The 25,047-nt window shown below is 46.1% G+C and overlaps 1 protein-coding gene across 1 annotated transcript in view; it reads left to right on the top strand.

Annotated features, from left to right (window-relative positions):
* The window catches only part of LOC136621018 (protein shisa-9-like), a 95,474-nt gene that overhangs the window by 64,853 nt on the left and 5,574 nt on the right, over positions 1-25,047 (top strand). The window contains exon 2 of the mRNA XM_066596192.1: positions 21,196-21,317. Coding sequence (XP_066452289.1) covers positions 21,196-21,317 — 122 coding nt within the window. The remainder of the gene's footprint in view (positions 1-21,195; positions 21,318-25,047) is intronic.

Genomic DNA, 25,047 nt, shown 5'->3' with positions numbered 1-25,047 from the left:
GTAATTGCTAAGGAAAGTATAGGCCTAAACAAGTGGCCAAACAAAACAGAACCTCATAAGGACTGAGACCTGTCTGTTTGGTGGGCGTGTGTCTTATTGGCAAGAGAGACAAGGAAAAACACTCAGGCCAAGGTTTATTCAATTCGGTCATTGCTTTTAAAATTATCTTTTTTTTTTATAGTCTTATTTAGCCTCTCTACTCTTCCACTGCTTTGAGGATGGTAGGGTGTGTAGAATGCTTGTTCTTTGCCTAAGATCCCTGCCATCTCAGTAAAGTGAGTACCATGGTCACTCAATTGTTTCTGGGACACCAAACCTACAGACCACTTCAGAAAGAAGCTTTTTGGCTGTGTTTTTCGTATTAGCCGCAGAAACGGGGTAAGTCTCCAGCCAGAGAAGAGAGCAATACATACAAAGATGTATTGAAATGGTCCAGATTTGAGGAAGTTGTATGTAGTCAATCTGCAACCTCTGGAAGGGGTACAAGGACCTAGGAATGTGTTTAGAAGGGGTTTTGACAGTTTTACCTGGGTTGGACAGTGCACAAATCATACATCCCTGAGTATAAGGCCTTAGTCAGACGGGCGTTTTTTCGCGCGATTTGCGGATCGCATGACTGATGCGCATCCGCAAATCGCGCGACCGGTGCCCGAAAATCGCCCGAAAATCTGCTCCTAGCCGCGTTTCATTAGAAACGGGCCAGAGCTGTCCAGCGCATTGCATTCAATGGAGCTGGCAATACAGCCGGCTCCATTAAAAGCAATGCCCTGCGGGCAAGTGTGGGATGAATTGTCGGGAAGGGCTTAAATATATAAGCCCTTCCCTGCAATTCATCCAGCGCTGTCTGGCAGCCCATTGCTTTCAATGGAGCCGGCTGTATTGCCGGCTCCATTGAATTCAATAGGCAAACATCGTTCTTCTCTGCCACAGCTGTTACAGCTGTGGCAGAGAAGAATGATTTGTCTTCTATATGTTCTCAATGGGGTCGGCGCTGCTGCCGCCGGCCCCATTGAGCGCATATAGAGAAGAGAACAGGAATCGCAGATCGTAGATAGGTGCGATCTGTGATTTCTGTTCTATAATTTATCGGACGAGCGCATAAAAAGCGCTCATGTGTCCGATACCATTGCAAAGCAATGGTTTTAAAAAATCGCCGGACGCATGCGCATGCGCAAATCGCGCAAAAAAACGCCCGTCTGACTAAGGCCTAAGAGACAGAAACTACCAAAAAAATGGTCGCATACCAATACCTGGAAACAAGATCACACATTGCAGTTTTACAGGCATGCGTGAGGTCGTGTGTTATGGAGGCTAGCACCGGAAACAAGGCTCTTGGAAGACCAGGCTTCCTGTGAAGTGTCCACATGCCACTGGAATCTGAAGTGGCTCCTTTTGCTTACCAACCCAACACTTCAGTCTGCCCGCCTGTGGTCCCTTCTTTCCTCCCCCCCCCCCCCCGGCCCACTATGCGTTCCAACACTGACTCCTCCCTCTACCATTACATCATACGCTGTCACAGCAGATCCCGCCCACAATATGGCGCTACCCACGGATGAACTAAGCTTTTCATTTTCAGTTTCATTATAAATGTGAGTATGTTGTGTATATGTTTTACATGTCTTTTATGCATTATATCGCTTGAGAAAGGTGTCACTGAGACACTGAAACGCGTTGCCTGTTACGTTTTTCACAATCGGTGGATTATGAAATAAACCTTGGACTTTACCCAGTACACCGGTGTGTACCTTCGTCAGTGATTGGAGTCAACACTTCAAGGAGGGGGCTTCTGTATTTTACACCCCCCCCCCCCTCCTTCCCAGTAAGTGTCTTTCTTATACTACCACTCGTCTTTACGCATATCGCTAAAGATAAAGTGTTTCCATACATATAATACAAGTACCACGTAGCGCGGTGACAATTTTTTCTAACATAATTGTGTTATATATTTCTCTGTGAGGGTTACCCTGTACCAGGGAAACCCTTCTTAAATGTCCTGCAGCTCTCCTGTTAATACGTGGATCGGATACTTGTGGAACTGCATCAGAGTTTTGAAAACCTTGTGGCGCATTCCTATCCTATTTATTCGTTATGGGAAGATGCTTGTTTCTAAAAAGACAAAGGAAGATGTTGTGAGACATTTAGCGCCAGTGATATGTCGTCTTCTTCTTGGCAGGGGCCAGAATTGCTGGTGTGAGGGGCAGCAGGGCTGCTTCTTTAGTTGCTTGGTCTGCCAAGGCATGTCTAGAGTCCATGTAAATGTTAGCTGTCTTGTGCCAGTGTATAGGCATGTATAAGGGCCTGCAGGTCAGCTTGTTGGGCTGAGACGTGTGCAAGTAATGACTGTTGGTGAAGGACAGTGGTCTGTGTGGTGACCGCATATCCAGTGTGAAATTGTCCATGTACAGCATACCTGGAGCCATCAACGAACAAGGTTAAGTCGGGACTAAGTAGTGGAGTGTCCTTGATGGAATCAAACTTACAAGTTTCCATCTGCATGAGCTGGGTGCAGACGTGAGGTTCTTCTTGAGTCGCTTGGTCAGTGTCATCCTTTTCCGGTAAAAGAGTAGCAGGATTCAAAGTCTGACAGCCGGTGATGGTAACGTTGGCAGGCATCAGGAGGGCACATTGAAGTCTCAGATAATGTGCTGCAGACAAGTACTTGGGCGGAACCTGTGTTAGAATGGCAGAGATATCATGTGGTGCTAACACTTGTACCTCATGATCCAGAACTAGGTCCACTGACTTGTCAAACATCCTGGAGACTGCCACTACTGCTTGTAGACAGGAAGGTGATTGTCTGACGACGGGTTCTAACCTGCTGGAGTAGTAGGCTACGGGTTGTTGGTGCCCTCCGTGCTGCTGTGTAAGGACTGCTTCTGCGTGTCCATTGTTCTAATTGCAGTAGAGCCTGAAGGGTTTGTCATTGTTGGGCAGGCCCAGGGCTGGGACTGCCAAGATGGCTGCTTCTGTAAGTTGGAAGGGTTCTTTCTTGAGACAGTCATACAGTGGCTACATCAGCTGCAAAGCATTCACAGTCCATGGTCTACAATAAGAAACAAGTCCCAGAAAGGTACATAGTTTAGAGACAGAAGCGGGTACCTTAATGTCCATAACAACAGATTTATGGTCCTGGGTGAGATGATGAGCTCCTGACGTGAGACAATGTCCAAGAAAAGTCACAGATGAACATCAGAACTGAAGCTTCTTCTTTGACGCCTTACATCCAGCAATAGAAGAAGAAAAATTTAAGCTTCTATGCATGTGGCTTTGGAGCACAGAGCAAAAGGTCATCAATGTATTGTAACAAAACAACAGCCTGTGATTCAGATTGTCAGTCTTCCAACACTTGACCCATGAGCTGTGAGAACAGGGAGGGTGGATTCTGAGCTCCCTGCAGCGTCAGAACCCAAGTATATTGTTTGCCTATGTGTGTGAAAGCAAACAAATACCTACTGTCTTTTATACAGAGGAATAGAGAAATACATGGCAATGGGACTCCTGGTTTCAACCTAACCTGAACTGGTGGTACTGCTAGTCTGCCTATATCTGCTGTTCCCTCACTCCAAAGGTGGAGCTGGAACTTGTTGAAAGCATTGTTCCAGTTCCTCCTCTGACACCAAAGGTGTGCATACAACTATAGGGGTTTCTGAAGACTGACAAAATGGAGCTAGTATACAGATTTCTTTCTCTGCTAACCGACCCGTGATTTTAACCGACCCATCCTCCCTGTACTCTAGAGGTGTGGATTTTCTACAGCAAATCCGCTCCTAATAGGTTAATAGGAGTAGTTTCACTAACCAACAATTGAGTAGTCAGAGAATAATTGGTTGTGAACTTCACTTCCATTGACTTAGACAAAGGAATATCTTTTGGTGTTCTATCTACCCCTACACATAAAAGACTTTGTTTACTGACGTCACTGTCTTTGACATGTCTGCTGTGTATTACACTAGTGGCTGCTCCAGTGTCTACCAGAAAGGGGAGAGAACCTTCTAAACCTACAGTCAGAGACAATAGGTACTGGGCCCTTTCTGGATTTACTAACTTGCAAAGGGCAGACGTTATCAATGAGCACAGATGAGCGCAGCGGAGCAGGGACTGTGCCGGGGACACCGGCGGAGGGGTAGAGAGCTGGACTGCCTGCCATATACAACTGCAGACCGGGTGAGTGACGCCGCGGCTCCCGCCGCCGCCAGACCCTGCGGCCCCCTTTGTGCTCCCCCACCCCCACGGGACTGTGAGATTGTGCCTGGGGATACCAGAGGCCCTTTGGAGTGGGCTCCCTGTCGTGTGGCTACCACCTCAGCCCAGTAGATACATTGGGCCCCCCGCCCCTCCCCCAGTCGGATACCATCAAGGAGAAGAGAGATAGGGGTCCGGGGGGGGGGGGGAGGTGGGAGCACAATGATAGAAAGGGGAAGTGGGTTAGTGTAGAGAAGAGCCGCATGCACAGCGAGGTGTACCGCGTACGGAGTCCCCTCGCCCCCCAGGAGAGTACTCTACCACTGAACAGAGAGGCGCGGAGGCAGCGGATTGCCCCCTTTCCAACGCACCTTGCCTCATAACAGTTTATTATTCACAGAAAAAGCCAAAAATACAATACCTGAAGGTCTGCAAACCAGACACGGTCGCCATAGGCACGATCGCCATAAGGCAGGCACAATCGCCATCGGCACAATCGCCGTAGGGCAGGCGCAATGGCCGTAAGCCCTGGAGATATGCAGTCAGCCAGACAATAAAGTGGAGGAGCAGCTTGTTCATGGCAGGCTAATATGCAGTCACCCACTCAACCCAGGAGGAAGAAGATGTGGGCTAGTGGATCCTCTTGCCAGAGGCATTCCGTGACCATAATTCATTGTCCTACAAACTGGGCCCCGGGCGGCCGCCTGGGGGTAGCGCGCCAGTGGCGCACGGACACTACCACACTATGACTATATCCCAACAGCTATGCAGTAAAGCCTAAACTGCGCATGAATCTCCCCCTGTGACATTTCATAAGCTCGAGCCTGCGGACATCCCCTACTACTATCCCCTAACGCGATGGCACCCAGCAAGCAAGCCAAAATAACTAGCAAGCTGCAGCAGTATTCTCGACCCAGCACCTCAACGGATTCCCGATCTAATACACCCTCTAGCCCACAGAGTGCACCCGCCAAGGGAGGCGCACCAGCTTCACCCTCTGCACCTGGCCGACTATTGCCGACGTACTGAAGGCAATCACAGAATCATGCTCTGCCCTCACAGAGAAAATCAACGCATCACAGTCGGACTTTGGTCTGCTGTGGGCAGATGTCCAAACGTTGAGAGAGCGCACAACAGAGGTCGAGTCTCCAACTTAGAGGACACTATTACATCACTCTCAGATCAATTGCGTACCCTCAACTCCAACTTCATAGCGCAGAGGAAAAAAATGGATGATATGGAGAACCGCCTGCGCAGATGCAACCTCAGATTCATAGGACTGCCGGAGGGTGCCGAGGGTAGAGATCCGTGCGACTTCCTGGAATTGCTTCTCAAGCAGGAGTACGGCCCCAATTCTCTGTCCCCCCTATTTTGCGTTGAGAGAGCCCACCGCATCCCATCAAGGGCTCCGCCGCCCGAAGGCCCTCCACGCACCTTCATTGCAAAGCTGCTCAACTACAGGGACAGAGACAAAATCCTGGCACTCAACCGTGAGTGAGACCTGTTAAGGGTTGACGGACAAACAGTCCGTATTTTCCCAGATTTTTCCTTAGAGGTGCAGCAGAGGCGAAAAAAATTTATAGAAGCAAAGAAAATGCTGCGCTCAAAGCAACTTGTTTATGCCATGTTATACCCTGCCAGATTAAAGGTGATCAAGGATAACTGATCCCATTTCTTCGAAAATCCAGAGGATGTCCTAAAGTGGCTTGAACAAAATTGATCTACACTTTGAGACTCCTAAAAAGACATATTTAATGCGGCTGGCCAGCCAACGCTTTCTCTTTTTCTGATATTGCAATAGTGGAGGGTGACTCCCCTTTTCTTCCCGCCTTTCTCCCTTCCCCCCCCCCCCTTTTTTTTTTCTTTTCTCTTTCTCTCTCTCTTTTTCTCTCCTCTCTCTTCCCTTCCCCCCTCCCCCTTTGTTAGCTATGCAGGCCGGCAGCTGATGACAATAACTTAGTAAAGTGATGTGGACTGCGATAAAGTTACTATTTCTGCTTCAGGTTGCGGGGACCTGGATGGACCGGAGGGGATGGTCTCCCCCGGATGCCCCCCCCCCTTTCTTTTTGGGAGGCCTCGGCCAGGGGAGCCCTCCGTGGAACCCGTCTACACACCGTCTACACACCTATACTAGGCAACTATAATGTACACGGGAGCAGCCCACAATCACATGACCCTGTCTCTGCTTCTTCACAAGGGGATTCCGTCTCCATGACTGTGACTGCTGTTGTTGGTTTGCATTTTTCTGTCTTAGTTTTTCTGTTGGTTCTCTCTTGGGGGTAGGCCTCACGCCCCTACAAAGTTGTGAGTTATGGGATTGAAACCTGTCCAAAGTTCGGGGGGATGGGTAAGGTGGGAAGGGAGGGTTTGGTTTGAGGACGGTAAATGTGAACAGATCTTGATTTGTTTTGATATTCTTTTTTGGAGTTTTTGGCGCGACTCTTTTTTTGAGTGTTCTACGGGGAACTTGTGGGAACAATGTACAGCTATATGACAATGGCTAGTATGTATCTAAAGCTGGTCTCCTGGAACGTCAGGGGCCTAAATTCTAAGTTCAAAAGAGCGTTGGTCTATAACTTTCTCAAAACTCTCTCCCCTCACATAATACTACTCCAAGAAACGCACTTCAGGGGCTCAAAGACACTGGCACTTAAGCGAGCAACTATAGGTTCAGCGTACCACGCGACTTACTCAAATTATGCTCGAGGGGTCAGCATCTTGGTGGCTAAATTGGCCCAGTTTGCTTTCTGTCAAATACATATCGATCCCGTGGGGCGCTACCTGATCCTACAGAGCGCCTTCCATGGCTGCCTCCTCACGATAGTTACAGTATACCTACTACCGCCCGCTAATATTAAAATTCTTCATGAGGTGATGGCGCGGGTGGTTCTCCTTGAGTCGGCCCCAATAGTAATCATGGGGGATTTCAACATGATCTTGGACCCGATGCGGGACCGCCTCACTCCAGCTGCTATAACGTTACATAGGTGGACCAACTCCTACCTATTACAGGAAATATGGCGTGCGCGACATCCACACGACAAGGTCTACTCATGTCACACCCCGACCTATAACGCCTTCTCACGCATTGACCTGTGCTTTGGCTCCCCGGACTGTCTCCCCATGGTCCGCGACATATCCTACTTACCGAGAGGCATTTCAGACCACTCCCCGCTCCAACTGGTTATTGACCTTGGAGTCGAGGGCAGTCGCCCTTTGTGGAGACTGAGTCCACTGTGGCTGGAACACCGAGAAGTACATGAATATGTAGAACAAGAGGCTGAGATGTACTGGGGGGTCAACGAGGGGATGGCCCCGGAGCTGGTGGTGTGGGACGCGTTTAAGGCTTTCACCAGGGGATCCTTTACCTCGGCCATTGCCGAATATAGAAGATCCCTGAGAGCCAGCCGCTTGGACCTAGAGCACCGCCTTGACTTAGCAGAAGCTAGGCACATAACAGATTCCTCCCTGGAAACTACCTTAAAGGGGTTGTCCCGCGGCGAAATCAAAAATTTTTTTTAGACCTACCCCCACATTGTGCCCCGTTAAAAACAATCCCTTTGTTATTTAAAAAAAACAAAACGCTTACCTGCATCCCCGTTCGGGCAGTTTCTTCTTTTCTTCTTTTAAAGATGGCCGCCAGTCCTTTCCCAATGATGCACCGTGGTTTTCTCCCATGGGCAACCGCGGGTCTTCTCCCATAGTGCACCGTGGATGTCTTGCGTTCCACTGCCGATTACAGCGACCTAATTGGCTGATCGGCACCACGTGACGGAGGCGGAGCTACGATGACGCGGGGAAGACCAGCTCTCTGGCGCGAGCACGCTGGAGCGGCCCCATTCAACAGAGCAGAAGACCGGACAGCGCAAGCGCGTCTAAAGAAGCCAGAAGATCCAGAAATTAGTCGGAGCCATGGAGACGGGGACGCCAGCAACGGAGTGGGTAAGTGTATAACTTCTGTATGGCTCATATTTAATGCACGATGTATATTACAAAGTGCATTAATATGGCCATACAGAAGTGTATAACCCCACTTGATTTCACGGGACAACCCCTTTAAGCCTTAATGCCCTGCAATGGGAATATAAACTACTACTTATTGAACATACCAAGAAGAAACTTCTGTATACCCGCCACTGGATCTTTGATCAAGGGGACAAGAACGGCTACTTACTGGCCTACTTGGCTAGAGAGGATCAGACACTGCCGCCAATCATAGCAGTGCGAGATACCACGGGCACTCTACTAAGCGACCCTAAACTAGTTAATCAAACGTTTGCCCAATTCTATAAAGACTTATACACCTCCAAACTGAGCCGCTCTGATGAGCAGCTACTAGCGTATCTTGCCGATATTCCCTTCCCGTCACTGAGCCGGGATAGCGCGGCCTACCTGGATAGTGCCCTGAGCACAGAAGAAATAACGGAGGCTATTAAGTCACTCCCCAATAGGAAGTCACCAGGCGTGGACGGGCTCCCTGGGGAATGGTATAAAAAAACGCGGAAACACTGGACCCACGACTCCTTACACTATACAACTCTATCCTGCGGGAGGGAGCTCTGCCGGATACAATGCGTAAAGCCCTAATAATTATGATCCCTAAAGCCGGAAAAGACCCCACAGACTATGGCTCTTACCGCCCCATTTCACTTCTCAATAATGATGTAAAAATAATTGCAAAAATACTAGCGACACGCATAAACTCGGTACTAGGTGATATCATACACGCGGACCAGTTCGGTTTCATGCCTGGCAAAAGCACGGACATGAATCTGAGGAGACTTTTTAACCACCTGTCGTATAGGCACACTAATCGTGGGAAACGTACTTTGGTGTTTATAGATCAGGCAAAGGCCTTCGACTCGGTGGAGTGGAAGTACCTATGGGCGGTGATGCAACGGTTTGGATTCGGGCCAATCTTTATAAAATGGATTGAGATTCTATACGACTCCCCGGTGGCTAGTATTAAGACAAATATACACGTCTCTGCCCAATTTTCCCTGGGTAGAGGTACGAGGCAGGGTTGCCCTCTGTCCCCTGCTTTGTTTGCCCTTGCCATAGAGCCCCTTGAGATACAGGTCCGAACGTCACCGATGGTTAAGGGATTTAAACTGAGCAATTACGAAAAGCGCATTGCGCTTTATGCAGATGACACTCTCCTCTTTCTTCAAGACCCGGAGTCTTCTCTTGATGCAGCACTGGCCATATTTGACACATTTGGCACACACTCTGGCATTAGGGTCAATTGGGACAAGACCCACCTACTGGCAGACTACCTATTTGGGTGTAAAGGTGTCAACGGAGCTATCCGCCTTTTATAACTCTAACCTGGCTCCTCTCCTGGGCTGGGCTAAAAAAGATGGCGACGCGCTGGGCCTCTCTCCCGCTCACCCTGGTGGGCTAAATAAACTTGATAAAAATGAAGCTACTACCAAAATTCCTGTATATACTACATAACTCCCCCACGTTAATTCCCAAAAAGTTCTTTACCACGCTCCGTGGGATTGTGCTACGAATACTGTGGAGGGGCACCACACCCAGGATTAAATTAGAGACCCTGTGCCTTCCGTCGAATGGGGGGGGGGTGGCCCTACCACACTTTTACTACTACTATTTGGCTGGCCAGCTGGTGTATGCGGGATGGTGGCTATCTTCATCAGATTATAACCCGGCAGTGGCCCTGGAGCGTAGAATGGTGGACTCTTCCCAGAACCTGCGAGGGCTGCTATTGAGCAGCCCCTCATCCTCGATTGCCCCCCTACCCACCCCCATGCTGGTGACGCTTGAGATCTGGAGCCGGGCCTCGAGACTGTCCACTGAGGAGGGGACCGCACGATCCCCATACACTCCCCTCTGGAACAACCCTAAACTGCCACACTTCCAACACTTCCAAGAGTCTGCCTTTTGGGGGCGATGGGGTGTCAAGGTCCTCTCTGACATAGTCAGGGAGGGTGTACTCTGTACATTTCTACAGCTACGGACAATCCACGGCCTGCCGGAAAGTTCCTACTTTAGGTACTACCAGTTGCGGGATGTGGCCAGGGCTGAGTTTGGAGGCCTATCTATCCCACTATCCATGACACGGCTGGAGGGCCTGGCGCAGATGTGTAATCTCGTCAAACCACTGTCGAGCTTTTATGCCCACATAGCACAGCACCTGGCCCCACTGGGTGAGAGGGCCGTGGGGAGATGGATATCCCTGACCTGACCTCGGGGGAGGAGGACGAGGGTATATTAAAGGGATCGGGTCCCCCTTTGATCAGTGCTAGAGACAAACTCATCCAAGTAAAGTTTCTACACCGTATATATTATACCCCCGCCAGACTGTGTGCCATGGGCCTACTCTCTTCGGCAACATGCCCACGATGCCTAACTATGGATGGGATGGTCATGCATGTATTTTGGGAGTGTACGGTCTTACAGGACTACTGGAGAGACGTTCTTGTCTTTATGGAAGCACACTTAGGGGCTCCGAGGATCATGCATCCTGGAACGTGCCTCTTTGGGCTTGTTGGGGATCTACCGGTGGCTGCAGCAACATGCATATTGTACAAGCTGCTACTTTTCTATGCCAAAAAAGTAATATTACTTAACTGGAAACACCCTGGGAGGCCGACCAGGAATGCATGGATCCGGGTGGTTAACGCCAAAATCCCAATGTACAAATTAACATACATGGCCAGGGGATGCCCTGAAAAATTTGATAGGATCTGGGGAAGCTGGGTGAGTTGTCCTGCGACAGCGCTGGGAGAGTCTGGCCGGGAAGTAGAAGGGGAGGGAGGGAGGGAAGGATACAACAAGGGATATCTGCCTAGCCTGTCCTCTAGCTTAAAACTCTATTCTTAAAATTTTTTCTCTCTTCCCACAGTTTCTTTTTTTTCTCCTTCTTCTTTCGCTAAAGAGCCGTGCCGGGGGGTGGGGGGAGGGGTTAAATGTTCTTTCTTTTTTGATCAGTTATAGCTAACCCATTCTAAAGCTATTTTTCTGTAATCTCGTTGTTTAGCAATAATTGATAAAGTTAAAGTTAAAACATAAAAAGTTCTTGCCACGTATTATGTGTCAAAAAAAAATGTAAGTCTATACATAGGTAACGACTACTTCTATCCTGGTTTTTATGTAATGTACCATTTTGCCGAATTCGACACCTATGGTGTCGGGTGCCTATGTCTCTATGCCTGTTAACCAATTGTTGGCTAAATAAAAGTTCCTTTAAAAAAAAAAATGAGAACAGACACCAGATTGCCTGTTTCCTAACGGTCAGAGGAGGACGGTCTGGGTTTGGACTGTCCATTCTGAGCCTATGTCTATGCATGTGGCCCTGTTTGCCACAGTTGTAGCAAGTGATAGGTTTTCAGGATTCATTATTGTCCAGGTCTACAAGTACTGTGGTCTGGGAGCCTAGCTCCAAACCGCAGACAACTTGAAGAAGAGCCTGAGCCTCTAGAGTACGCCATTTAGGACGGACGGCTTCTAGTTTGTTCTTCAGGTTCTTTTTAAGACCTCCCACAAAGGCTTGCGTAAGAAGTTAGGCATGTACAAAGACATTAGGACTGTATCCCAAGTCCCTCCATGCTACCTGAATCCTAGAAAAAATGTTCCTGCCTTCTCCTGCCTTACACCATGCAGGGTAATTCCTAACTCATATGCTTTGAAGCCCAGTCTTTCAGATGAAGTAGGAAAGTTGCCCCTAAACCTGACACCTTAGGGTCAGGTGGTGGATTAAGTTCCTCCATCATCAAGTGGAAGAAGAAGCGATCAGCCTTATGTCTGGCCACTTCTTCTAGGTCTTTATAACAGCAGTCATAAACTTCTGATAACTGTAGACAAGCTCTATAGAACCCCATGGGTTGTTTCTCAGGATCTGGCATTGTTAGTAATATTATCTTTCTCATTCTGTACTTACTGACACCATCTTTTTCAATTCTTTTTTCTATGTTCCCTTTAGCAACCAGGCAGGCACATCTGTCCCAACCTTCAGCTGCCTCCAGGAGTTTAGCATCTTTAAAACTGCCTTTATATTCTATCATTGCATTTGACCACAGACTGGGACTAAGGGTCCCATGTCTGGTGTTTTGTTTCACGATAGATATCAAAGCCTTAAATTCTTTAGCTATCTCTTTACCTTCCATATTCATTACTATGTTTTGGCCATTATCCATTCTGACTCATCCTCGAGCGAGTAGTGCTTTTCCGAGTACGCTCGCTCATCTCTAGTTGTGACCCCTTTACCTATTTACTTTGCCTATTTAAGATCTAAACAATGGTTGTGCCAAATTTCATGTTTGTACAACACCGGGAAGTTACATTATATAGGGGTGCCAATACTTTTGCATTTTGCATTAAATAATCGAGTTGTGACCCATTTACTTTTCCTATTAAGGACCTGAAGAATGCTCCTGCAAAATTTCATGTTTGTACGACATCGGGAAGTTAGCATGTACGACATCGGGAAGTTAGAGAATTAGATTTGGTACATTACACAGGGGTGCTAATAATTTTCCACTTAGCAGTGAATTTTCGAATTGTGACCCCTTTACTTTTCGTATTTAGGACTTAAAGAATGATCATCCAAGATGTTATGTTTGTACGACACCAGGAAGTTAGAGAATTAGATTTGGTATTTTGAACAGGGGCGCCAATACTTTTGCACTTGGGGTCACAACTTGAAGACTCAATGCCTTTTCTTTTCGTATTTAGGACCTAAAGAATGTTCCTGCCAAATTTCATGTTTGTATGACATCAGGAAGTTAGAGAATTAATGGCGAGTCAGCCAGTTAGTCAGTGAGTGATGGTTTTCGTCTTTAAATATATGGATAAAAGAATCTAAATAATAAAACAAAAATACATATTTAGTATGGCTGCGTCCATAAAAGTCCAATCTATCAAAGTAACGCATTATTTATCGCGCACAATGAACGTTGTCAGAAAAAAAAGAATAAAGAACGCCAGAAATGCACTTTTTTTGGTCACCCTGTCTCCAAGAAAAAATGCAATAAAAATCAATCAAAAAGTCACATGAATCCAAAATTATACCAACACAACCTACAGGACATCCTGTTAAAAATGAGCCCTCATACAACTATGTCAACGGCAAGATAAAAAAGTCTATTGTGTGCAGAAGATGGCCTTATAAGTCTCCTCACACCTTCTAGGTGCTCTGCTTAAGGCCTCGTTCACACGAGTGCTGTTTTAGGGCAGTATAGGCGCATCACGGCTATACTGCACTAAAGATTGCATGAACTGGTGATTTCCAGCTATTTTAATTAGCCTGTTGACACAATCGGAAGTGCGTGGTGCATGTTTTTCAGCTCCCATAGGAGTCTATGGAAAGCATGCACCAAAGATAGGTCAGGTCCTATCTTTTTCGTGCCACGGACCTTAGATGCGAGCTTTGCAGTTGTATGTCCTATCTTCAATTGGTGCAAGTATTTAGCGTGTCTAAAATTCCTTCATGTGAGCGCTTTTACAGGAAAACATTGGTTCTTATAGAAACGCTTTTTTCACGAGCCTCTAATGCGCTAACATTGAACAAGGCCTAAAGGATAAACAATACCTTTCTTGACCTAATTGAACCTCTGCATGGATGTTTTCAATTAACCCATGCACACACGTACTTTACTGTCAGACAGATGCATAACTTGAAGCTGCTGGGCCCCAGTGCAAAATCTGGAACTGGGCCCCCAACTATAAAGATTTATTCATAATATTGGTTTGCAAAATGTGGAAGAGAGACTTTATGGGCCCCGTAGGGCTCCTGCGCCCAGGTGCGCCCCTGCAGTGACGGTGAACTTTAGTTCACCGAGGGAGCTTACATAAATAAACTAATTGACTTATAAGGCCATCCATGCTCCTCTGGATAATATTCAAATAGGAAGATAGAACAATATCTCTGCTGCACCACTTATTGGAATGCAGCATTCCTACAAGTCAAAATCTGACTTTTTAACAAGCCTTGTAACAATGACTGGGAATTATTAGCCAGATTCCTATTTGGAGATTCAACTAGCAACATTGTATCTTGGTGTGCCTAGGTGGAGAAACTTGTAGAAGAGTGACATCTACTGACGTAACTATATAAAGCAGCTGCATAAGAATGAATGGGGAAAATAAATAATTATCATCAGCTCAGGATTTCACCAAAATAAAAAAATGTACATGTACAAAGGATCGTAAACATGTTTTAAATGTCATTAATATGACTAATGATTATATTATACGAATTAAAGAGGATGCTATGTTATTGGTGGATTGTCTATCCTCTGACCTGCTGCCAATTGTACCTGCCTAATGTGTATAAGAATATGTGCTCTGTAACATTTTGTTATGGTCTGAGGAAGCTGCCAGTGCTGATGGTGAAACGCGTCACCATGCTACCCTGCTTTTACTTTAATAATTGTCAAAATAAAGAAGCTTTTATTCTCATTGTCTAGTCCGACACTCCGAAGGGTCCCATCTTTATCTGCAGTAAGACAGAATGCCATTCAGCTCTATCCCCTAGCTTTGGAGCTGTTGTGGAACAACGGGGGTCTTGCAGCTACCTTCTGGGAGGGTCTTGCCGGTCGCATAAAAGTAAAACTATTTGGCTGCAACCTCCCAGGTTGTCTAAATAATCTGATTAATCTTGCATTTTGGTTTGACATCTGATTTAGGCTACCTTCACACAGGTGAGCACGATATCGTACTGAGAAACCCAGCCCGAAAATGCGCTTGTCAACTTGTGTTTATCGACGGATGTGAGGCATTTTTCATGCAAAAACACCTTGCATCACTTTTGTGAAATTCTGATCCTTCAGCGCTTGTTTTATGTGCGTGCGGAGGATCAGCAAGTGTTTCCCGTTGATTTCCATGGAAAATATCAGATTGTACTCGCGTGCACATTGCACAGCAGCGATGTAATTGACTGTCTCATTGAAAACAATGGGCAATGCGTTCTGAGAGATGCTAAAGAATAGGACATGCAGCAAATTTTTACCATGCAGTATCCCTCGTGTATGACTACATTCAAAAGAATGGAGTTCATATTCACACATAGTTTGTGCGTCTTGCACCATACAAGACTCCCACGAGATTCAGGCCCGTGTGAATGCAGCCTTAGGGTGACTACCCACTACAGTTATTTTTCACTGCGAAATTCGCAGCGCTTTTTTTTTCTCCAGGGGTTTATGGGACTTGTAATGTTAAAATCACGATCGTGCAAAATCACGATTTCGCAGTAAAATCGATCGCGATTTTAACATTAACAAGTCCCATACACCCCTGCAGGGGAAAAAAACTGTGAATTTCACACTGAAAAAGAACTGTAGTGGGTAGTCACACTTAGGGAGTGATTGAGGAAGGATTCCCTGGATTCCCCTGCTGTGAATATCCTCGCTCGGCAACCCCTCAAGCCGGCACCGCTTTGGCCTCCTTGCTCCGCTATCATACTTCCCCCTGTGATCTTCTCCCCTGCTGGCGTCAGCGCTGTGATTTCCCCTCACCCTCATCCACTGCATTCCTCCGCTGTCACTGGCCCCTGCGCTCTGCCTGCTCCTATCCCTGCTCCGCAACAGTCAGAAACCTGCTGTCAGTCTCCTCGCCGGCCTTGCATAATGGTTGCAATATGTGACAGCAGCCAGGAGACTCACAGCGCTGCAGCCGGGAAGGAGACAAGGGACAGCGGCAGAGGCGTGAATGCACCAGGTGGGAGGAGAGATAATGGGCACTCATTCTCCGGCCCAGCCAATCAAATTGTGGGCGTTGGTTTGGGGTGCAGCTTGTCTCCACCCATTCTTCTGGTGGAGACGAGATACAACAGTATCGGGGCCATGAACAATTGCTCAATTTTTATCCCACTCAAGGGCCCCCTGCCTTCAGTACTGCCACTGCTTTCCAGCTATAGTCCTATCTATCCTTAGAAGAGAGCAGTTGGGTAGTGCAGCAGCTGAAAAGCACCCTGGAGCCAGGAGTAGAACAGCAGAAGACTCTCTGGGATGGGTTTGACTGCAATTTAAAGCATGAGCACTGTGGCAGCATACTTACTTAGGACGACCACCCGAGGCTCATAGGGGTCCCATGCCATGACCACCCACAAATAATACTTTATGCCATTTAACTGACATGCTGCATATTTGCATGTTTTCCACATACAAATGTACACAACAAAATACGCAGTATACACACTGCATTTGGACATGTTCACATGGGGCAGATATGCTGCAGATTTTCTTCAATGGAATTAGCTGTGGAAAATCTGTATCACTTTAGACTTCAAGAAATGTCATCCACGTACTGTTGAAATAAGTCACAACGAAACTCGAGAAGTGGATTTTAAATCTACAGCCTATCAATTTATACTGCAGATTGGTTGTAAATTTGTTGTGGATTTTCCTGATTGAGTTCAATGGGGATGTAGGGGTACGTAGAAAAAAGGGGCAGAGGAAAACATTTCTGGTACTGTATCTATGTAGTAAGTGCAATTCTGGTACTGTATCACTGTACTTCGTTTTGGTACCATATTTATGTAGTAAGCTTGCTTCTGGTATCGTATCTATACAGTAAGTGTCAGATAATCATTAAAACTTTAGCCTGGTTGGGGCCCACAATCTTCATAGAGCCTTATGCTTATTCTACCCCTGGTCAGGATACACATGATGTCATGTCAGGAGTTTGAAGAGGACACATAAGCCGTACCAGGGTGCCAGCAGCCAAAAGAGCTGTCTGCCTGCTCCTGCTATCTATTGGATTTGCAGTTATGTGCAAAGCAGTGCAGTCTGGTCTGGGGATTGAAGTAAAAAAAAATTTTTATTCAGTCTGTTCTTCTGTTTTTGCCTTACATCTGAGAACTTGGGAAAAATATGATCATATTTCCTTTATTGTAATGATTTAACATGACAGTGTTGGTACAATGTTTGGGGCCTCGCTTTTACTTTTGCCGCCAGGCCCTCACTTTGTCTAAAATTGGCCCTGGAGAGACTCCACTCATGTTACTGACCTGCAGTCAGAAACGCTCTTTTCTCCTTAGGGAGAGCAACTATATACTATAAACTAAGTGAGGAGACTCAAATGGCCAAGCACGCTCCTCTGGGTAATATGCAAATAAGGGAGATGGAATAAATCCTCCACAGTGCCACCTATTGAAAGGCAGCATTCCTTCAAGTCAAAGTCAGACTTTTTATACAAGCCTTGTATAAACAGTAACACTCACTTTTCTGAACAGGTCTATCTGGGGGGAATGTGGTGGCCTAGTATCAAATACTTACTCTCCGTCTACAGAAACCACTTTTTTTTTACATTTCTGACTCTGTTCAGAGCAAGGATGTATATGAAAATGCTGCCCATACACAATACATTGGACATATGCAGCCCATACCAATGTATAGCGCTCACAGTGCATATGTGCACAGAGAAATAGCGCATGCTGCGATTTATTTCTCTAGCGTATCAATACACTTTCCAAACGTCAGCGTGCATGGATCAATGAAAGTCCATTGTGATACGCGGTGAAAATACGGTTGTGGACATGAGCCTTTAACCCCTTAACGACGGCCCCATCGGGATTCTACGTCCTGGCCGACTGGGCTTTATTCCTAGAGGACGTAGTTTTATGCATTCTCTAGGAATGACAGCCCTGCAGGCTCAGGACGTGATAGCTCCATGCTGCCGGTTACCGGAGGTAGCCGACAGCATGGAGCTGTCATCCCAGGCCGCGGGACCCTACCCCCGGTAACGCGATTGCCGGTATCCACCGGATACCGGCGATCGCGTTAAACTCAATGCACAGTTAAAAACAATTAAAGTTTCAGCTCCACTTACGGATCGGATCCGTAAGGGGAGCTGAGAGTACTCACCCCCGGTCCTCCGCAGTGTCCGGCATCTTCACTGTGCTCCCCGGCCCTGCTGCCGGCGTCTGCGCACGCGCGCCAGACGCATTACGTCACGCGCATGCGCAGAGAGCCGGGAGGCCCGGGAAATTTAAAAACTCCCTGCTCCCGGCTAGAATGAGTAGCCGAGAGCAGGGAGCTGTCACCGGGAGCTGCTGTATGCGGTTCGCGGTCACATGATCGCTGCTATCCAATGGATAGCAGCGATCATGTAAAAGTAAAAAAAAAGTTTAAAGTGTAAAAAAAAAAGATAAAAAGTTTGTTTCATCTCCCCTCATAGATCATATCCATGAGAGGAGATGAAATTAGGTACCTTAAGCCCCCAGATTTATCCGCGGACCTTGCCCAGCTTTTGCGCAAGCGTCCGTCGCCAAAATGGCGGACGCAGGCACAAAAGCCGCAGATTGGCGCGGTAATTTAAAATCTCCCCGCACCTGGATACTAAATGTAGCCAAGAACCTGGAGATTTCATGGGGTGCCATGGTACGCGTTTCCCAGTCACGTGATCGCCGTTATCCAATGGATAACGGCGATCACGTAAAAGTAAAAAAAAGCTCAATTTTCACCTCCCATCACAGATCGGATCCGTGACAGGAGGTGAAATTACTTAAATAAGGCCACCAGCGAGGTTCCCTGACGGGATCCTTATCCGCGGACCTTCCCCCAGTTTTGGCGCATGCGCCCGTCGCCAAAATGGCGGATGCAAGCGCAGAAGCTGGGGAGGGCAAGAGAAAATTTAAAATCTCCTTGCTCCTGGCTACTAAAGGTAGCCAAGAGCTTAGAGATGTCACGGGGGGCCGCGGTGAGCGGTATTCGGTCACGTGATCGCCATTATCCAATGGATAATGGCGGTCACGTAAAAGTCAAAAGATAGTTAAAGTTTGATGCTCCGTTCACTTTGGGCCCCGTTGTGCATCCAGACAGAAGATTAGGGCCACAAGGCATATGTTTCTGAACACGGGACAAATGGGGGTATACATTTTGGGGTGAACGTCTTCATTCCTATGTGTGCTGTACAAAAAAAACTATTTTTAAAATTACATAATTGCCAAAAAACCAAAAATCGTAATTTTTTCCTTCTGCTTTGCTTCGATTCATTTAAAAACTGTAGGGTCAAAATACGCAGTACACCACTAGATGAATGCGTTAAGGGGTCTAGTTTTTAAAATGGGGTCATTTGTGGGGGTCCTCTGTCGTTTTGGTCGCTCACGGGGTCTGCAAGTGGGCAATGGGGCCTAAAACGCCTTCAACCAAAATGTCTGTTCTGAAAACCACCCGCTGCTCCTTCCAGTTTGGGCCCTGTTGTGCATACGGACAGAAGATTAGGGCCACAATGGGTATGTTTCTGAACACGGGACAAACGGGGGTATCCATTTTTGGGTGAAAGCCTCCATTTATATGTCTGCTATCCAAAAAAAAATGTTTTTAAAATCACATCATTGATAAAAAAAACAAAAATCTTAATTTTTTCCTTCTGCTTTGCTTTGCTTCATTCACAAACTGTTGGGTCATAATATGCAGTACACCCCTAGATTAATGCGCTAAGAGGTCTAGTTTCCAAAATGAGGTCATTTGTGGGGGTTCTCTATCGTTTTGGCCGCTTGAGGGGTCTACAAGTGACCAATGGGGCCTAAAACGCCTTCAAGCAAAATGTCTGATCTGAAAGCCACTGGCTGCTCCTTTCGGTTTTGGCCCCGTTGTACATACGGACAGAAGATTAGGGCCACAATGGGTATCTTTCTGAACACGGGACAAACGGGGGTATGCATTTTGGGGTGTAAATCCTCGTTTTCATGTGCACTATAGAAAAACATTCTGTGTTAATAATTACGTATTTGCAAAAATATGAAATTTTTTTTTTTTTTACTCTAAATTGCATTAATTCCTGAAAAGAAACTGTGGGGTCAAAATACTCCTGACCCCCCTCAGTGAATACATTAAAGGGTGCAGTTTTTAAAATGGGGTCATTTGTGGGGTTATCTATAATTCTGACACCTATGAGCCTTTACAATCTTGGCTTGGTGCCGGAAAATAAAGCGTTCCTCAAAATGTTGATAAGTAATGTTAAATTTGTACGTCTCCTAAATGGTTAAAAAAAAACGAAAGTTTTTCAAACGTGCATCCAGAATAAAGTGAACAGATGGAAATATATATCTGAGCAAAAATTTGTACAGTATGTTTGCACATATTTAAAATATTACAGTTGAAAACGTGAAAAAATGACAATTTTTTCAAAATTTTCCCATTTTGGGGTTTTTTAATAAATATACACAAATTCTATGGGTCTATTTTTACCACCTAAATGAAGTACAACATGTGGCGAAAAAACAATGTCAGAATCACTTGGATATGTAAAGCCTTCACGGAGTTATGATATGTTAAGTGACACATGTCAGATTTCCAAAATTTGGCTCCGTCACTAAGGCGCAAACAGGCTTCGTCACTAAGGGGTTAAACTATTCATCCAGAATTTGTGAGTAGATCTGGACTCAAACTTACATACTGTGTGTATTTTAACACCATACTTGGCTCCATTATTTGGCAAGTACTAAATGCAGGGGCTATGTAATGAAGCTTTACTTTTCAAGGGTGTACATTTTAAGAAATTGATACTGACAGACTGACTAAAGGCGCTTTTACACTGAACATAAAGAGGATTAGTCCCTTCTGACATATGTGGTTTAATCAACACTTTCATTCCCCTAAAAATAGCAATATTGGAGCATCTTTTCTTAGTACTCTGCATTGTGGTGTTCCAATTTGTCAACCTGGAAATGTATGAATAAACAAACAACTGAACATCACCTTTCACCTTGCCAATACTCAATTTGATAGTGTTTATTAGTGTTAGTCTAATTAGTACTAAATAACACTATTTCAGAGTATATAGTGATAAACCCCACTGATAAGAATAGTTACACCCAGTTGTAACACATGTCAAAGAGGAATTAGAGAACAACACAGCATGGCATTCTAAGAAAGGATGCTCCACGATTCCAGTATAATATTTTATATATATATATATATATATATATATATATATATATATATATATATATATATATATATGCGCCTTTTTGGTCATGTATGAAATATGCTATTTTTTAATATCTATAGGAGAGCATTTATTTTTTTTGCATTTCTCTGTTTTCAGGACCTTGACAGACCTGCTGAAACAACCAGCACCGCTGGACCTCTTAAATGATGGACACAGAGGCAGTGTACAGGTTCAAATAACAGAAGTTATACCAAGAATATCTCCCCGAAACAGCATAGGTAAGCCACATAGACATCCTGGACCCATATTTTTTTTAATCTAATCAACTTTACATTATATGAGGCGGATTGTATTGGTTGATTCTTTTCAAACTCATAAAATCTATTTTTTCTTGTAATATCTTATTCTATTCCTTAATTTTTGCTAACCAAGTCACAAATTGCCAAAAAAAATGGTTATACGGGAATGCCACAAAATAACCATGCAGAATGTGAAAACGTGTCCTATGGGACAGCACTAGAGATGAGCGAACGTACTCGTTTAGGGCAATTACTCGATCGAGCATCGCTTTTTTCGAGTAACTGCCTACTCGGGTGAAAAGATTCGGGGGGCGCCGGGGGGGCTGTGTGGTGGAGCGGGGGTAGCAATGGGGAACAGGGGGGAGCTCTCTCTCTCCCCCCCCCCTTCCCCACTCCCCTCTGCAACCCCCCGTTCACCCCCGGCACCCCCGAATCTTTTCGCCGGATTAGGCAGTTACTCGAAAAAAAGCGATGCTCGATTGAGAAATTGCCCTAAACGAGTACGTTTGCTCATCTCTAGACAGCACATGTGGAGATGTGGAGTGGGGATGGGATGTAGCTTAATACTGAACTGTTGATAATAATGTAGTGCTAGGCTTTGCCCCTTCCTTGGCCCCACCACTTCCCCCTCTAGTGTGCACATGCATTCTTCCACGCTAGGATGTATTTCCACAGACTGAACAGCCACTTTGTGGCATTGTTAAAAATACTTCCCTTAGGCCACCTGCAGACGAGCGGGTCGGATCCGGCAGCGAGAATTCTCGCCGCGCGATCCGGCCCGAGAGCCTGCAGGGACGAGCGCGTACTCACCCGCGCCTGGCGGCCCCGGCTCTTTCATGTGCCGGCTGCCGCGCAGCCGGCGCATGCGCAGACCGGAGCCGGCGGCTGGGTGAGTGCGTGCCCCGCAGAAAATTAGGACATGCCGCGGTTTGTTTGCCGCGCGAGATTTCGCGCGCCCAAACCGCGGCCGTCTGCATAGGAGTGCGTATTGTAATGCACTCCTATGCAAACTTTCAGCGGCGGAAATCCCGCGGGAAATCCCGCGGCGGGATTTCCGCTCGTGTGCAGGCGGCCTAAGGTTGCATTCACAGGGGGCGTGTGTGTACGTTAGGTGCACACAAAACCGCTCGTCCACGTACGTGCACAAACACGTGTGAATGCAGGTCCGTGTCCATTGCCTTCAATGGGACCGCAGCTGCTGCCAGCTGCGCCATTGAAAGCAGTGGGCTGCCGGCAACCCTGCAGTGATTTTCAGGTAAGGGCTTAAAATATAAGCCCTTCCTTGAAAATCATCCTTGGTTTTTGTAAAAAAATTATATATATATATATTTATTTAATGAATGGCTTAGCGCTGCCTGTGATTGTCCAATCAGATACAGCCAAGCGCTTAGACAATCAGATACAGCCCTTTCAGCAGGCGGAGATTTTAAATCCCCGGCTGCTGAAAGAGATTTAGAGCAGTACAAGGAGACGATGCGGCTGGATGCGCCTGAGCCCTGGCAGCTGCTGAGAGGTGACTATATATATTTTTCATTTTCAACACATTCTAGGGATGATTTTCAGGGAAGGGCTTATATATAAAGCCCTTCCCTGAAAATCCCTGAAGGGCTTGCCGGCAGCTCATTGCTTTCAAAGAAGCTGCAGAAGCACTGATCCCATTGAAAGCAGTTTAAATTGAATATTCTTTTTTCGTAATTGTTCATAGTGAACTAACCCATTTATTGGTATATGGTCAATTAGCATGATATTGAATTCTTTAAAAGTACAATTATGTATATATGATGCATGTCTCGACAAGCTGTTTCATATAACCATCTATGACATTTATCTAAGCTTATTAGCTCTCTCTTAAAATGCGGCTAATTCAGTCAACATTGTAAGGCTTCTTTCCCATGAGCGTATATCTGCCAGCCGTTTTCACGGTCAGACGATATACACTGTGATCTGATGTATTGGATTCCAATGTGTCAGATCACATGGCCATATTCCCATGATGTAAAAGCGCCCGGCTGGCCAATATAGCGCCGGGTATTTTTACGTTGGGCCCAAAAGATAGTTCTGGAACTATCTTTTGGGCTGGAATACGTCGGACACTACATGGCCTCCTATGGGAGCCAATGACAGTGGCCGGAGAAGGAATGTGGGAGGGAGTTTAGCAGTGTGGCTGCTAAACTCCCTCTCTCTTCTCTCCTCCCCTCTAGCTGATCGCAATGGGAGGGGGCGAAGCTAACCGTCACCCCGTCCAGCCTCCTCTCATTGTTGGCTGTGAACAAGGGGCGGAATGGAGAGGAACTAGGTTCTGCCCCTCCCCGCCTCTTGTCTGCAGCCAGCAATGGCGGGAGGTGGGACGGGGAGGCACTTAGCTCCACCCCCACCCCCTCCCATTGCAAAAAACAAGCGGGGAGGAGAGCATAGGTGAGCCTGCAGGGGGGAGGGGGGAAAGGGGCCCATGCCATGTGAACGGGCGCACAAACGTTAGATCCGTTCACAAGCTTTAACGCCACAGATGGTAGCGGCTGATATACGCTCGTGGGAAAGAAGCCTAAAGGAGTAATTGCATTTCAAGAGGTATATCTCAGAAGATGATGACCAATTCAGGCAAAACTGAATAGTGAAATGTTTCCCTGTGATGTAACAAACTTCTTTATTGGAAATAATAGCACAACATTTGCATCCTCTAAGGGTGCATCTGAAACTCCCTTTTGGGGTAGGAAAAAAAAAGATGGCAGTTTCATAAGCTGTTTTTTTAATTTTACACAACTTACTAGGTATCTCACAGAATTACTAGGGATATACCGTTTATACTCTAGTATTAGCCAGCCCGAGTATAAGCCGAATCGATAAGTTTTAGCACAAAAAAACTGGTAAAACTTATTGACTCGCGTATAAGCCGAGCTATATTCTAATATATACTGGGTAAAAAAAAATCTCCATACTCACCTCCCAGCCAGCGTCTGCGTCCCCGGCGGTGGTGAGGAAAGCTGCTTCAATTTCTGTGTTCCCGGGCGGTGCGGCAAGCTGCCTAAATTCTCCCAGCTGTCATTCCCCCCTGTCAGGCTGTGATTGGCTGTGAATGATCAAGTGCCGGTTTGACTAGCCGGCGCTTGATCCAATCACAGCGCTTACTTACACAGCGCTGATGGCGGTGGATTTCAAAGCTGAGCAGGGAGATGACAGCGGCGAGAATTCTAAAGCAGCTTGCATGTCACTTCAACATAGAATAACTCCATAAGGGTTTTTGCATATACAAATAATTCTGACATTATTTTTTGTCACAAATTGTACTTCATTTAGGTAACAAAGATAGACTTTTGGGATATTTAATAAAAGTGCCAACATTGGGAAAATATTAAGAATGTGTTTTTCAAATTTTGAGAAACATTATGTTTTCCTACACCAAGCCAAAATTGCAAAGGCACATAGATGTTAGAAAGATAAATACCCCCACAAATGACCCAATTTAAAAAAATACACCCCTTAATGGATTAACTGAGGGGTGTCATGAGTATTTTGCCCCCACAGTTTTTTTCAGGAATTAATGCAATTTAGAGGAGAAAAATGAAATTTCATATTTTTGCAAATATTTCATTTTAAAGACAGTTTTTTTTTCTGTTGTCCATATGAAAATGAAGATTTGCGCCCCTGAATGGATCCTGTGTTCAGAAACATACCCATTGTGGCCCTAATCTTATGTCTATATGCACAACGT

This window comes from Eleutherodactylus coqui, chromosome 3, assembly GCF_035609145.1.
Source record: "Eleutherodactylus coqui strain aEleCoq1 chromosome 3, aEleCoq1.hap1, whole genome shotgun sequence".
Taxonomy (NCBI): Eukaryota; Metazoa; Chordata; class Amphibia; order Anura; family Eleutherodactylidae; genus Eleutherodactylus; species Eleutherodactylus coqui.
This window is presented reverse-complemented; position numbering and strand designations above follow the sequence as displayed.